The sequence below is a fragment of the Peromyscus leucopus genome, chromosome 22, assembly GCF_004664715.2.
Source record: "Peromyscus leucopus breed LL Stock chromosome 22, UCI_PerLeu_2.1, whole genome shotgun sequence".
Taxonomy (NCBI): domain Eukaryota; kingdom Metazoa; phylum Chordata; class Mammalia; order Rodentia; family Cricetidae; genus Peromyscus; species Peromyscus leucopus.
Window position 1 is genome coordinate 7326642 of NC_051081.1, and position 16525 is coordinate 7343166.

General features: G+C 49.0%; 1 protein-coding gene across 1 annotated transcript in view; it reads right to left on the reverse strand.

Moving 5' to 3' along the window:
• Window positions 1–1292: 1292 nt before the first annotated feature.
• Notch3 (notch receptor 3) overlaps window positions 1293–16525 on the reverse strand; it is a 37360-nt gene continuing 22127 nt past the window's right edge. Inside the window, 8 exon segments of the mRNA XM_037197999.1 lie at window positions 1293–2380; window positions 2382–2954; window positions 2957–3214; window positions 3216–3380; window positions 4883–4980; window positions 11661–11808; window positions 13444–13748; window positions 14810–14972. Coding sequence (XP_037053894.1) covers window positions 2336–2380; window positions 2382–2954; window positions 2957–3214; window positions 3216–3380; window positions 4883–4980; window positions 11661–11808; window positions 13444–13748; window positions 14810–14972 — 1755 coding nt within the window. The 3' untranslated portion in view covers window positions 1293–2335.

Sequence of the window (16525 nt, forward strand, 5' to 3'; positions counted from 1 at the left end):
ACTGTCATCATAGTGCCTTCATCCAGTAACTGATGGAAACAGATGCAGAGATCCACAGTTAAACACCAGGCTGAACTCCAGGAGTCTAGTCGAAGAGAGAGAAAAGGGATTTTATGAGCAAGGGGCATCAAGATCATAATGGGGAAACTTACAGAGACAACCAAACCAAGCTAGTGGGAACTCATGAACTTTAGACCAACAGCTGTATAGCCTCCTTGGGACTGGACTATGCCCTCTGCATAAGCAACACCATTGTATAGCCCGATCTGGTTAAGGGCCCCCCTGGCAATAGGATCAGGATCCATCCCTGGTGCATGAGCTGGCTTTTTGGAGCCAACTACCTATGGTGGGACACCTTGCACAGCCTTGATGCAGGGGAGGTGCTTGGACCTGCCTCAACTGGATGTACCAGGCTCTGCTGACTCCCCATGGGAGGCCTTACCTTGTTGCAGGAGGGAATGGGAGGTGGGTTGGTGGGGAAGACTGGGGGGTGGAAGGAGGGAAGAGAGGGGAATCTGTGGTTGGTATATAAAATGAATAAAGAATTTCTTAAGAAAAAAGAAATTCTACCAAGTTTACCTCACCATGTTAACCTACTTGTAAACAAGAAAGCTAAATCTCTAAGTTATTGAAATAAAATAATTTGAAATGTAAAAAAAAACATTAATAATAATAATTTTTAAAGAAAATAAAAGTTTTCAAGCAAGGCACTCTATTGGTTCATCTTAAGGCAGATATCCACCCAAGATTCAGTAACTGGAATCACCTGATGTGATGGTTACCTTTGTCAACTTGACAGAATCTATAATCACCTGGGGAGAGAAGTTGTCTACATCAGGTTGACCTGAGAGCATGTCTGTAGGAGATTGTCTTAATTATGTCAATTGATGTAAAAAGACCCAGCCTACTGTGGGTGGCACCATTCCCTAGGCAGGGGTTTCTGAACTGTATAAGAATGTAGAGATCCATCTGAACACAAACAAGTATGAATGCATTCATTTCCTTCTCTCTGTTCTTGACTGTTGATTTGATATGACTGTTTTAAGTTCTTGCCTTGACTTCCTCACAATGATGAACCTGGAACTGTAAGCTAGAATAAACTCCTCTCTTCTCTAAGTTGCTTTTTTGTTAGGTTTTTGTTTAAAGTAACAGAAATGAAGCTAGGAGACCTGGCCAAAAAGGAATCAAAGGTGGACTGGAAAGCCACATGGCTTTGCTCCAAGATGGGAGTTCAAGTTAGCCCTGTGTAGGGCTGTCCAGAAGTGCCCACTTTGGACAGAAACCAAAGACACTGGGTGTTAACTATTTCTTTATTAGGTGGTAAGGGAACTGGGGAGGTGAGGGTTGTACAATGCGAGACCTGGGAATTCAGCTACAACGGCCAGTGACCAAGTGCCATATTATAAAAATAGCCTAAAAACATTTCTATTAGGCAGTGAGGCTGAGCCAAGGGGATACCAGGAAGAGGAGGTGTTACTCCCTCAGGCACCGCATTCCCACCTTCAGCCCTGTATTTACAATTAGAAGTGGAATGCAAACGAAATACATCTCCCCTGACCCCGCCCCCGGCCCTAAAAGGTGAGCCAGGCTCTGGGAGGGGGGCCTTAGTGGGGGCTTTGGTGGGAAAGACCCCTTTCCCAGTGAGTCTACAAGTTTTATCTGGAATGCAGTGAAGTGAGGAAGGAGGATAGGGAGAGGAAGGAGGCTCCCAAGTGTCCCCTGACCCCAGGGGAGGGTGTGCCCAAGGCTGGCTACTTGGTACATACCAGGGCCGCATACTCAGTACACGGGACCCTAGTCTTGTCTGTGTACTCGGTACACAGAGTCCGGATTGGCCGAATGGGCCCACAGACTCAGCCCCACGGGGGCGCTGGAGGGATTTGCAGCGCGGGGAGGGAGCATCTCCATATATATATTTTGTAAAAAATAATAATAATAATAAGTTTGTTTAAATGAATTTGTCTCTATACAAAATGTAAAAAAGAAAAAAAAATAACTCACTCATGCCAGTGTGAGAAAATGAGGAGCAAGAAGAGGCAAAAAAAAAAAAAAAAAAAAAAAAAAAAGGAGGACAGGGAATGGAGGCAGGGTGAGGGGTTAAGTCCCAGACCCCTTACCTTAAAGGGCCGAGATGGTGGGAAGTCAGCCCCTACCCATTATAAATAAAGGAAGACTGGGGGTCTGGGCTGGTGACCAGCTTGGTCACACTATAAGACAGAGAGGTGCAGGAAGGCTGGTACAGAGAAAGGGATGAAAATAAAATTAAAAGGGAGAGAGAGAGAAGCCAGGGAGGGATGTCACTTCAACACCGCCACCCCCGCAAAGATCCAAGAACTTAGGCCATCACTTGCCTCTTAGAGGGGACTTCTGGCTGGGGCCCCCAGCTGTGTCTGGGCCTGAGGGAGGGAGGGAACAGATATGGGGTGTGGCTGAGCAGGTAGCGCTCCAGCCGCTGTGGCACCAGCCGTAGTCGCTGGGCTAGGCGTAGAGTCGGACCAGTCTGAGAGGGAGGGAGGGGATGGGCTGGCCCAGTGCTCTGGGGACTCGGGAGATGGGGTCAAATAAGGATGCTCGCTGGGAACCCGCAGGAAGCGGGCTTTTGTGGGGCTGCTGCGGGTCCCCGCTGCAGGGTATTCCTCTCCGTGTCCTGGGGCAGCCAGGTAGGGTGGCGGCCGCTCCTGGGGAGAAACTGGGGTTCCCGAGTTGAGTAGCTGGGGTCCCGGAGCCAAGGGCAACAGGAATGAGGTTCCTGGTGGAGCAGGTGGAGGCAGCCGGGCCCAGTCGAGGGGGACAGCCACAGGGTTGAGGAGACCCAGGCTGAGCACGCAGCCCCCAGGAGGCTGGCGCCCCAAAGGGCCTGCCCGACTTGCACCAAGCTGTGCCAAGGACACCGCAGTAGCCGTGGTGGCATAGGGACCCTCCAGGGGGAAGCCTCCAGGGGAAGCAGGGGGCCCCCACCGAAAGGCCTTGGGGAGTCCAGCGAGTCCACAGGCGACAGTGTGACAGAGCTGTCTGCCAGGGGGCCCGGGCAGGCCAGTGTCAGCTTCTTGCCCCGACCCCGGGTTCCCTGTGGCCCCAGCCCTGTCTTGCCAGGCTGCCTCCTGCTCTTCTTGGTCCCAGACTGCACTGCCTTGAGCCCAGGAAGGAAGGCCCCTGGTGGGCAGAGCAGGGGCCCCAAGCCATGGGGGCCGGGGGGACTGCGGGGGCCACTGGGGCTGGTCCAGCAACCGCACAATGTCCTGATGCAGCCGCTCCTGGGCCACATCCCGGGGCAGCCTGTCCAGGTGATCTGTGATCTCCCGGTTGGCAAAATGGTCCAGCAGCAGCTTGGCAGCCTCAAAGCTGCCCTCACGAGCAGCCAAGAACAGTGGAGTCTCCTCCTGAGGTAAAAAGAAAGGGCAGAACCCACAGATGTCAGTCACTCTCTGTCCAACACCCGGGTCTCTAATTCCTAGGCCATCCTGAGAAGTACAAGTCGAAACCCTGCAGATGGATAGATCTAGGTTCGGATCCCAGCTCTGCTGAAGGAACAAGCTCTCTCTCCTCAGCCATGACCCTGCTGCAGGAGCATCTGGACAGGACTTACCTTAGGCACAAAATTTAAAGGGGCATCAAAATCTCCAGTCATCAAGATAAATTACACGTTGATGCAATGATTTGTAAAAGACTAAAAAGCCAGGGGTCAGGGCTTTCATGGAGATGCACACCTTCAATCCTAGCACCTAGGGGCGAAGGCAGGTGGATCTCAGTGAGTTCCAGGCTAGCCTGGTCTACACAATGAGACCTTGTCTTTAAAAAAAAAAAAAAAAGTAAAAATGAAAGGAAAACCCAAAACCAGGTGTGGCAACTAACTCATGCCTGTAATCCCAGCACTTGGGAGGTCAAGGCAGAAGACTCACCAAGAGTTTGAGGTCACCTTCTGCTAAAGTAACCAGTAAGACCTGGTCTCAAAAGGAAAAGGAAACAGAGTAGAGCAAGCACTTGTCAGCAAGCCTAGTCACTTCAGTTCCGTCCTCGGTACCCACCCGGGCAGATCGCACCTGGGTGCAACTCCAGCTCCAGGGGGATTCCACACGCTCTTCTGGCCTCAAGGGAACCAGCGACTCATGTCCGCATAACTACACATACACACACACACACACACACACACACACACACACACACTCTAATAAAAAATAAAATACATCATTGAAAAAAAAAATAGCCAGGCACGACAGTATATGCCAAGCATTTTAGGCAGCAGAAACATGAGAATTGTGAGTTCAAGGCCAGCCTGGAGTGTCCTCTCTCTCTCTCTCTCTCCATATATATATATATATATATATATTTCATGTTTTAAAAAGTAAGGGCCAGTGAGATGGCTCTGCAGGTAAATGTGCCTGATGACCTAAGTTCAAACAACACGATCTAAATAGCGGAAGGCGAGAACTGACTCCCACAAGTTGTCCTCTGACATCCACAGGCTTGCTGTGGCAAGCGCACACAAACATATACAGTAACTAAATGTAACACATAAAAGAGATTAGGGACTGGTCCTTTGGCGAGGTTTTTGACAGTCAGCCTAACACTTCCCTGAGGATCTGCTCAGTGCCTGACTGAGGTGCTCATTCCCCTTGCTGAAGCTCAGCAAGTGCCGTCGAGTGGATGTTGCTGCTTCCCTAATCCACAGGAGGACACCAAGTTTCAGAGATGTTTAGCAACTTGCTCCATGTCACACAGTGACTACTACAAATGTCCTCCTTTGATCCGCTATCGGAGCCTTTAGGCCTGACTCCCACTCCCGAAAGCTGACTGTAGGCAAGACGGATGCCCCCTAAAGGCTTATTCCCGCCCTGCGTGTCACGTGCAGGGGGCCGTGGCAGTACAGCTCCCAAGGGCTCACCTTGCTGTCCTGCATGTCCTTGTTGGCTCCATTTTTCAGCAGAGCCAAGGTGGCCTCCACGTTGTTCACGGCTGCAGCCCAGTGTAGGGCTGATTTCCCTGCAGGGAGACAAACGGCAGCAGTCAGGGTCATGCCGGGTCCCCACACAGGACAGGCAGAAGTGTCTAGAAAATGACCTGGCAGCGGGCAGGACAGTTCCAGGCACACCCTAGTGTCTGAGCTCTTGTGTTGAGATCCGAGTAGATGCAGATCTACAGAACGCCTCCTTCCAAGGGGCGCCCTGCACGTGTGTGCGTGTGAAACTGATTTTAAAACAAACAAGGGCCAGCAGGATGGCTCAGCGGGTAAAGGTGCCTACTGCATACACCTGACGACCTGAGTTCCAGCCCCAAACCCACATTAGAGGTAATTTCAACAAGAACAACAAAATAAACAACACATCGCCAAAACTGAAACTCTCATTCTTCCAAGGATACCTTCAAAGACATGCAGGCTAGCGGCTGGAGAGATGGCTCGGGAGCTAAAAACATCTGCTGTTCTATTGTGGGAAGTGGAGGGGTTTTGTTTTAGTTTTAATGTTACGTGTAGGGCTGTTTCACTTGCATGGTATATCTGTGCACCATCTGTGTGCCTGGCGGGCGTCCACAGAGGCCAGAAGAGGGCGTCGGATCCCTGGCACCGTGCTAACCAGGCGTGGTGGCACACGCCTGCCATCCTAGCACTGGGGAAGCTATGTGGCTTACACTCTGTCTTAGGGCTTCTATCGCTGCCAGGAAACGCCTTGACTAAAGGAAGTTGGGGAGAAAAGGATTTATTTGGCTTATACTTCCATACCACTGTTCTTTACTGAAGGAAGTCAGGACAGGAACTCACACAGGGCAGGATCCTGGAGGCAGGAGCTGATGCAGAGGCCATGGAGGGTGCTGCTCCCCATGGCTTGCTCAGCCTGCTTTCTTAGAGAACCCAGGACCACCAACCAGCCCAGAGATGGCACCACCCACCATGGACTGGGCCTTCCCCCATTAATTGCTAATTAAGAAAATGCCATAGGACTAGATCTCATGGAGGCATTTCCTCAACTGAGGCTCCTTCCTTTCTGATGACTCTGTGTCAAGTTGACACTCCAAATAAGCCAGGACACACTCTCAGTCCACAGTCCATCACTGAGTGAAGCAACACAGGGACTTGAAGTCAGGCCTGCCTGCTATTCTCCGCAGCATTTCCTCCAGCTAAGGAACTCACCCCACAGCCAAATACAACAGCAACTATGGGATCCATAGCCAAATACAACAGCAACTGTGGGATCATGCTTGCTGGCTGGCTCACTCGCAGGTTCATCCTCGGGTAACTTTCTTATATAGTTCAGGATTACCTGCTCAGGGGATAGTGCTGCCCGCAGTGGGCTGAGCCCTATTGCACCAGTCAAGACAATCTCACATGGAATGGGCAATCCCTCAATCCAGGCTCACTTCTCAGATGACTCTAGGCTATGTCAAGTAGACAGTTAACACTAACTAGGACTATGTCTCAAAAATTTTATTCTTAATATCTTTTCTTGTTTAAATTATATATATCTTTGTTCTATCGGTTAATCAATTTTTACAGCATTTTTGTCATTTTCATTAGCCAGCATTGGTCAATCCCCTCACATCCCAAGCCCTAGGCAACTGTTGATATGCTGTCTTTACACTCTATATTTCCTGTTCTGAGTGAGTTGTTTTTTTGTTTTTGTAAGATTTATTTACTTTTTGTCTTTTAAATTATGTGTATATACGCGTTTGCATGGGGGAAGCGCATGAGTGCAGGTGCCCGCAGAGTCCAGAAGGGGGCATCAGATCCCCTGGAGCTAGAGTTACAGGTGGTTATGGGTCGCCCACTTGGGTGGTCGGAACTTATCGCAGGTCTTCCCCAAGAACAGTGCATGCTTTTAACTGCTGAGATATCCCCTATTTTCTTGTTGTTGAAGACAAGATCTCAAGTATCCTAGGCTCGCCTGTAACTCTATGTAGCCAAAGACAACCTTAAACTTCTGATCCTCCTGACTCCAGATAGGTCCTAAGCACTGGAACTACAGGCTTGCCTAGAATTATCATCTATATGGTGGTAGGGATTGAACCTGGAACTTTGTGCCTTAGGCAGGGTACTCCGCCAACTGAGCTATATCATCCCTAGTCCAATATTTTAAATGTTCAGTGAACTAAAGAAAACTGAGCTCTTTATTTGTTCAAGCCACATTTCAAGTGCCCAACTGGACTAGACGGCAGCCAAACTGGACTAGACCAAGTATTTCTTCCAACCCTCTGAGAAAGTTCTAGCAGCCAGCCCTGAGCTACAGGAGTCTGATATCAACAGACAGCTCCTTACAGTTAGTTACCTTGTACAACTGCACTCAACTCACGCTAACCTCGATGTCAAAGTCTTCCTCGTGTGCTTTTACTCTCCACACAGGTGCAGCCATCACCCGTTGGCTGCCGTTCTGGATCTTTGCCAGCTGTAAAGTTGTACCACGGTCCCTTGGATGGACCCTCTTCTGAGGCACTCTATAACTAACTGCTGCTCCCCTCGCCACACTCTGTCAGCCTCGAAGCAGTTACAGAGTCACACCCCCAAGTTCCTAAAAGCAGTTCAGGTGATCTCTAAAAGCGGAATAATAAGCCATGAACCATCCAGGTCATCCCTCTTCTTGCCACTCTGGTCATCGTTTTCAGGACTCAGAACTGAAACAGCTGTACTGACGCCTTCGATGCATCAGTTAACCTCTCTGTCTCACCAGCTCACACATCCTTCAGGGCCAGCTCGACCCCTTGACTGCTGCAGTACTCCACAGTAACTAGGTCTGGCAGCTGAGAGATGGCTCAGCAGTTAAGTGCAATGCCTGCTCTTCCAGAGGACCCGAGTTCAAGTCCCAGCACCCACATGGCAGCTCACAACTGTCTAACTCCAGTTCCAGAGGACCAGACACACATGGCAAAATGCCAATGCACATTTAATTAAAAAAAAAAAAAAAAAAAAAAAAAACAGCTAGGCAGTGGTGGCCCACGCCTTTAATCACAGTGCTTGGGAGGCAGAGGCAGGCGGATTTTTGTGAGTTCGAGGCCAGCCTGGTCTACAGATCGAGTTCCAGGACAGGCACCAAAACCACACAGAGAAACCCTGTCTCAAAAACAAACAAACAAACAAACAAACAAACAAAACTTTAATTCCAGGAGCTGGGGAAATAGTTCAGTGGTTAAGAGTGCTGGCTGCTCTTCCAGAAAACCCAGGTTCAGTTCCCAGCACCCACATGACAGTTTACAACTGCCTGTTAACTCCAGTTCCAGAGGATCCCACTCCCTCTTCTGGCCTGTGTGGGCACTGCATGCATGTGGTACACAGACATGCATTCAGGCAAAATACATAAAATAAAAACAAACAATGTTTTTTAAAAATAGCCCAGTGGGGCCCATCAATGACCTGTCCAGGAGCCCACCTTTGATCCTCCAGGAAGTCTGAGTCATCTGAAGACATGCTAAGGACAGGACTTTAATCCCTGTAATGACATAAAGTACTTCTCCTTCCTAGGAGCCCCTCTCTCAATGCAGCTGCCTGCAAGATTTCCACCAGGGCCTCCACGATGCAGCCTGCCACATTTTATGCTTTGGCCATGTATGCACGGTTTTGCGTGTGTGTGTGTGTGTGTGTGTGTGTGTGTGTGTGTGTGTGTGTGTGTGTGTGCTAGATCTTCCAGCATATTCATTGAGGTAGTGTCTCTCAGTCAAACCCTGAACTCACTGATATGGCTACTCTTGTCAGCCAGCTTGCTCGAAGGCTCCCTGTCTCTGGAATCACACACATGTGGTCACCACACCTACTTAGCGTTCACACAGGTCTCTGGAGATCCGAACCCAGGCCTTCACACTTTCGTGGCAAGTGCTGGAACCACTAAGGCCCCTTTTCCTTCTTTTCTATTTTGTTGTTTGTTTGTTTATTTTGGGTTTTTTGTTGTTGTTGTTTTTTGAGACAGGGTTCCTCTGTGTAGCCCTGGCTGTCCTGGAACTCACTCTGTAGACCAGGCTGTCCTCAAACTCACAGAGATCTGCCTGGCTCTATCTCCCGAGTGCTGGGATCAAAGGTGTGTGCCACCACCCCACCTCTATTTTCTTTTGGATTCTGAGCAAAGCCTGGACACGACTCCCTGATTCTCTGAACCCTCTCACTTGCCCTCTGAAGCTCACCCCTCCCCAGCTTCCACCAGGCTGCGGTTTCCCAGCTGCCATCTCAAAAGACATGAATTTCCCTTCCTCTTCTCCATCTCTCTATTCCGTTAGACTGTGTTAGAGCTTTCTTCTGAGTCCATTTCTAATTCTGTCTATCGATGGAACAAGGAACCAAGGAAAGATGCCCAACTTACACAGTAACATCAGAAGAGGGATGCCATCCCCATGCTGTAGCGCACAGCCTCGACCCTCCTCCAACACACAAACCAAGAGTGATCCAACCACAGATGTCAGTGAGGATGAAGTTGAGAACCTAAGGGTACTCCACAGGATGTCCGTAAGTGTCTGAGTGTGTCTACAGCGGGGTGAGACCCTTTGGACATAAGGACAGCTTGCTGTGACTCTGCTCATGTCATACCCAAGACCAGGCAGCTGCCCTCACTTACAGATCGCCGGATTTGCTAGTTTAGGACAGCTGTCCAGCAGGTGGCAGTATAGTCCAATTTTCCCAGCAAAGCAGCCAGGCTGGGGTGCCGCCCAACAGTTAGAGCATTTGCCTAGTGTGAGCAAGGCATCATCTTCCATCCCCAGTATGACCAAAAAACAAAAACAAAAAACAAACAAAACAGATGATGATGATGTATCTTCCTCAAAAAATGGGAAAAAGTCTTTGCCAGCTATTCATCTAACAAGGGAACTGTAGTCAGAATATAAAAAGAACTTAACAGCCGGGTGTGGTGCCGCTCACCTTTAATCGCAGCACTCCGGAGGCAGAGGCAGGTGGATCTCTGTGAGTTTGAGGCCAGCCTGGGCTACAGAGTGAGTTCTAGGACAGGCACCAAAACTACACAAAGAAACCCTGTCTCGAAAAACCAAAAAAAAAAAAAAAAAAAAAGAAAGAAAGAAAAGGGAGGGGGGAGTACTACTCAGCAGAGAAAAACAATGAAAGCATGAAATTTGCAGGCAAATGGATGGAACTAGAAAAAATCATCCTGAGTGAGGTAACCCAAACACAGAAAGACAGTCATGGTATGTACTCACTCATAAGTGGATTCTAGATATAAAATAAAGAACAATCAGACCACAACCCATAGAACCATGGAGGCTATATATATAGCATGGAGGTCCCTAGAACGACTGTGGCATATAATAAATTTCAGTTTTACTCAATTATTGAAAAAAAAATAGCCAAATGAATGGAAACACATGAACTATGAACCAAAGGCTGAGGGGCCCCCAGCTGGATCAGGCCCTCTGAATGGGTGAGACAGTGGAATGGCTTGATCAGTTTGGGAGGCAACTAGGCAGTGGGACTGGGTCCTGTGCTCATTGCATGAGTTGGCTGTTTGAAACCTGGAGCTTATGCAGGGACACTTGGCTTAGTCTGGGAGGAAGGGACTGGACCTGCCTGGACAGAGTCTACCAGGTTGATCGCAGTCCTCGGGGAGGATTTGCCCTGGAGGAGGTGGGAATAGGGGGTGGGCTGAGGGTAAGGGGAGGGGTGGGTGGGGGAGAATAGGGGAACCCGTGGCTGATATGTAGAACTGAATGGTATTGTAAAATAAAATAAAATAAATAAAAAAAAATTTAAAAAAAAAAGAAAATACTGTAAAAAAAAAAAAAAAAGAAAGAAAAGGGAGGGAGAGAGAGAGAGGAAGAATACAAAAGGTAGAGAAAGGGATCCTCATGCACTATTGATGGGAACGTAATTAGCACAGTCACTACAGAGAATACCACAGAGGGTCCCCAAACACCTAAGTGTAGGACTACCCTATGGTCCAGCTGTGGCACTCCTGGGCTCCTGCGTCTATACCTGAAGGAATCTGAGTCAGCATACAACGGAGACACCTGCACACCCATGTCAACTGTGGCATCCACAGCACTATCCACAGCAGCCACATTACGGCCTCAGCCCAGCTACCCATCAACACTGTGTGCAACGGAGTACTACTCGGCCAAGACAAAGGGAAATGAACTGGGTGTGGTGTCAAATGCCTGACTTGGGAAAGAGAGGCAGGGGGTCAGGATTTCAAGATCTTTGGCTACACGGTGAGTTGGAAGCAAGCCTAGGTTACATGAGACCCTGTCTCAAAAGGGGGTAGGAAGGTCAGATTATACAATTTTCAAGAAAATTGATAGAACAGGAGACCATCACTGTAAGTGGAATAACTCAGACTCAAAGACAAGTACTTCAGGTTTTACTGAATATTTGGACTCTAGAAAGACGAACAGGAGGAGGGGGAGAAGAGGACCACAATGAAAGCAGAGGTGGACTGTGTGGGGGGAGGGGAGAACTATAGAAAGGGAGAGGGGGTGAAATGGGAGTGGGCGTCACCACAGTGCACTGTATAAATGAATGGAATTTAATGGAAGGAGTCAAGGGGCAGAGAAGGGAGGGGAGGGGAGGAGAAGAGTACGTCCTGGGAACCTACATTTTCTTCTGAACTAGAGGCACCCTACGGGTCCTGTTCCATCCGTGTGGGAGCCCTGGCGTGCACAGCTTGGTGTCAGCATGGGCACGAGTTCACGCTAAGAGGACAGCAGCACCGGAGCCCCCCCCCCAGCCCTTCCTCAGCACTTACCCAGCTCATCCACCGCATTGACATCGGCGTGGCTGGCAATGAGCTCTTCCACCATGCCCTCCACCGCCAGGCGGGCCGCCAAGATCAGTGCCGTAGAGCCATCTGCCATGCGGGCATCCAGGTCAGTGGAGCGGTTCCTGATGAGAATCTAAAAAAAAAAAAAAAAAAAAAAAAAAAAAAAAGGCCGTGGCAGGACATCGTGCAGGAGCAGAGGAATGTATAGCACCTTCCACCTTGCCAGTGCCAAACCCCACAGCCTTGGGACCCATGAGTTACAGGTACTTCCAGGCTTACAATAGGGTGATATTTCTGCTAATCCCATTTAAATCGAAAATAACCTCAATGAAAAAATGATTTAAATAATAGTATGTAGGAGGCTAGGGAGATGGCTCAGTGGACATGCACCTGATTTTAGATCCATGTAAGAAGCCCAATTTTGCAATGTATGTAAACCCCCAGGCTGTATGGGACAAGGCAGGAGGACCAAGAGAGCTTGCTGGCTACCAGCCTAGCTCCAGGTTCAGTGACGGATTCTGTCTCAAAAGATAGAAAACAATAGAGCAAGATATCCAGCAGCAAGCTGGGCAGTGGTGGCGCACGCCTTTAATCCCAGCACTTGGAAGCAGAGGCAGGAGGATCTCTGTGAGCTCGAGACCAGCCTGGTCTACAGAGTGAGTTCCAGGACAGCCAGAGCTACACAGAGAAGCCCTGTCTCAAAACAAAGAAGGAAGGAAAACAAAAAACAAAAGACATCTAACAGCCTCCTTTGGCTTCTGCAATCTATACAACAAGCATGGGTACACACAGGTGCACATATGCCACACAAACACACAAACAAATCACACACAAAGTAAAACACACACACACACACACACACACACACCAGCACTCACAAAAAACTCAAAAGTGCTAATAAAAGGTAACACCACAATAAAACACAGCACTTTATATGCTACAATTAAGAAAAAAATGAATCTTTGTTTTTGTCTCTAAGACGGGATCTCACTGGGTAGCCCTGGTGTCCTGGAACTCACTTTGTAGACCAGGCTGGCCTTGAACTCACAGAGCTTCATCTGCCTCTGCCTCCTAGGTGCCGGGATTAAAAGGATGTGCCACTATATCCAGGCAAACACCATGGGTTTAACATTAATACAGTGCATTGTGGCATGGTAATGTGTAATCCCACCACCTGGGGGTACAGATGCATGAGGATTATATGTTCAGTACTAGCCTGAGCCATACACAAGACTGTCCAAAAAAAAAAAAAAAAAATAGTGCTGAACATCATGTACGTCCTTGAATATTTCACTGACTGAAAGTGGAGAAGCATGCTCAAGGCAGAAAAAATCTAAGTCAGAGGCCAGGGAGGTGGCTCAGCAGGTGACGGCTTGCTGCCAAGCCTGTGTGTGTGTGTGTGTGTGTGTGTGTGTGTGTGTGTGTGTGTGTGTGTGTGTGTTGGATACTGGGAACCAAACTCAGGTCTTCTGAAGAGCAGCAGTAAGTGCCCTTAACCACTGAGCCATCTCTCCAGCTCCTGAGAACCAGTCCTTAAAAGTTATCCTCTGACCTCCATACTTATACTGTGGCACATGCGTGTATACACGCATGTAATTTTAAAGATAGTTTAAAAAAAAAAAATCTAGGTCAGGCACTACCTATTCTTGACAGGCAGTATGATCCAAATGGCAAAAACAAGCTTTGCAAGACAGGCCAGAGCTCAAATCCAGGTGGATCTGACGCCCACGCAGCAGCTCCGCAGTCTGAAGAGACAGGCCTGTCTCACCTGGAAAACACCCTGGGCATCGGCTGTCACCGCTGTGTGCAGAGGGGTGCGGCCCGAATGGTCCTGGGCGTTGGTGTCCGCGCCAGCGTCCAGCAACCGCTTGGCTGCATCCGCGCGGGCATAGCGGGCAGCCAAATGCAGGGCGGTCTCGCCAGTGCGGTCAGTTCGCGCTCCGAGCTGGGCCCCCTGGCAGATCAGGTCTGATATGATGCTGGCTGATGTGTCATCCGCCTCATCCTCCTCAGCCGGCATCGGCTCCAGGGCTCCCCCGCAGAAGGAGGCCAGCATAAGCGGTGTGAAGCCATCTGCGGGGACCAGGAGGGTGTCACAGGCATAGGGGTCTTCCTGAGGGACAATGCCAGGGGCACTGCAGTAGACACAACTGGGACACACTGCACCGTAAGACAGGTAAATTCTCCCCAACTGCAAAGCCACCCCAACAAAAATCACATGATTTACCATGAAAGGGATTCCAGGAAGCAGAGCGTTAAGAATAAAGGGAAGGGGTACTACTCCTTCCCTGGTTTTTCTTTTCATGCATCCCCAGTAGCAAGTCCTACTTAGACCAGACGGGAACTGGTTTATTTGCATCTTATCGTCCCCTAGCCACACTGACTGGCCCCTGGATGAGTACATGGTTCTAGTCTGCCCAGTCAGAACGCATTCTGAGACTTTCCCGACAAGCTGTACAGCTGGAGCTAAGTGTGAAAAGTAAATCAAATATCCAGGATCCAAGGGCTTGGTGGGTAAACTGGACCGCCTGAATTCGATCCCAGACTGTGGCAGGAGATAACCAGTTCCAGCAAGGTGTCCTCTGACGTCCTCTTGCACTAATACACACAAATAGGTGTCGTTTTTAAATAAACCCCAGCTGGGTGTGGTGGCACACACATATAATTCCAGCACTTGGGAGGCAGAGGCAGGCTCTCTGAGGCCACATCCTCATCTACAGAATGAATTCCAGGCCAGCCCAAACACTGTCTCAAAAAAAAAAGCCTAGCAGTGGCGGCTCTGCCTTAATCCCAGCACTGGGGAGACAGGGGCAGGAGGATTTCTGTGAGTTCGAGGCCAGCCTAGTCTACAGAGTGAGTTCCAGGACCAGCTAGGGCTATCTCAGAAAAAAGAAAAAGAAAAACAGAAGAAATCTCAGCTTCATGAAGAAAAGTTCAGGATCCAGCTATCTTCAGTTTCCAGCTACATGCCAGTGTTTTACTTAAACTGCTTTGCATTGGGCCCTTATCACTTACAACCTAAAGTCTGGCTTAACACCCGCACCAGGCACAGAAGCCCGGGCACTCCCAGAATACAGTCCCACGTGTGATCTATCAATAGGACCAAGGAGAAGTCTTTGGGGAGGGGCACTCACCGGGGCCACGAACGTTGACATCCATGCCATCAGCATCTGCGTCACCCTGGGGTGGAGTCAGTGCCATGGCCGGTGCCACACGGATATCAGCAGCAACCAGGTGGTGTTGGGTCCATTGGCGACAATCCACAGGCTCCTCAGCCCCCATGCTTGGCTCTTCTACCTGGAGGGACACAGATACAGGCTCTGATCTCCCATTCGGGGTGGGACAGGACCAGAGAGGGGTGGGGAGTCCCACGGTGTCACTGATGAAGCTGTATCCAGGTCAAGGAGACCATTGACAGCCTGCTGTCTCAAAAAAAAAAAAAAAATTAAAATAGTGGGAAGAGGTCTCAGCTCGTAGACATACTTGTAGATTAGACATGGCTCTCCACACATTGCCTTGGCACACATGTGCCCACACATGCAAACATGTGCACACATACACAAAAATAAATATTTAAAAAAGAAAAAGAACAAAACATTTTTAATTAAATTATCAAAATAAGAGATAACTTGCCTGATGGCCCAAGTTTGATCCCTGGAATCCACAGTGGACAGAGAGAAATGACTCCCACAAGTTGTCCTCTGACCTCCACACACATGATGTGGTGCCCATGCCCAACACACACACACACACACACACACACACACACACACACACACACACACAAAGTAAATAATAAACAAATGGTTTTTTGTTTGTTTGTTTTTTTGAGACAGGGTTTCTCTGTATGGCCCTGTCTGTCCTGGAACTCCTCCTGTAGACCAGGATGGTCTCAAACTCACAGAGATCCACCTGCCTCTGCCTCCCGAGTGCTGGGATTAAAGGCGTGCGCCACCACCTGGCAATGTAAATTTTTTTAATTATCAAAATAAAGCTGTCACGGTGGCACACCTATAATCTAGCACTCATGAAGGAGGACAAATAGTTCACAGCCAGTCTGGCCTACATATTAAGACTCTCAAAAAAAAAAAAAAAATAGGATGCTAGCCACACCCTTAATACCACCAGCACTTGGGAGGCAGAGGCAGGTGGATCTCTGAGTCTGAGGCCAGCCTGGTCTATATAGTCAATCCTAGGCCAGCAAGATGGCTCTGCAGGTAAGCACACTTACTGCTAAGCCTGATGACCTGATTTGGACCCAGGGGACCCACATGGGTTAGGAGAAAACTGATTCTTCCAAGTTGTCCTCCGATCTCCACACAACACTGTGGTATGTGTATCTAACACATACACGAAATAAATAAAATGTGTTGTTTTTTTTTAAAAAAAAAAAAAAAAAAAAAAGGTGTTTTAAATTATGTGCATGGGTGTTGTGCCTGTATGTCTTTGTACTGCATGCATGCCTGGTGCCCGTGGAGTCCAGCAGGCATCGGGTCCCGTCTTCTGGAACTGGAGTCACAGACTCTAAGCCACTCTGTGGGTGCTGGGACTCAAACACAGGCCCTCTGGAAGGGCAGCCAGCACTCAATTGTTGAGCCATCTCTCCAGCCTCCAATTTTTTGTTTGTTTGTTTTGTATTTTTTTTTTTTTTCCCGGAGCTGAGGATCGAACCCAGGGCCTTGCGCTTGCTAGGCAAGCGCTCTACCACTGAGCTAAATGCCCAACCCCTGTTTTGTATTTTTTTTATTTATCTATTTTACAACTCAACTGCTGTTTCCCCTCCTTCCTCTCCTTCCAGTCCCCCACCCCAACATCCACTCCTCCATTTCCATTCAGAGGTCACGCCTCCC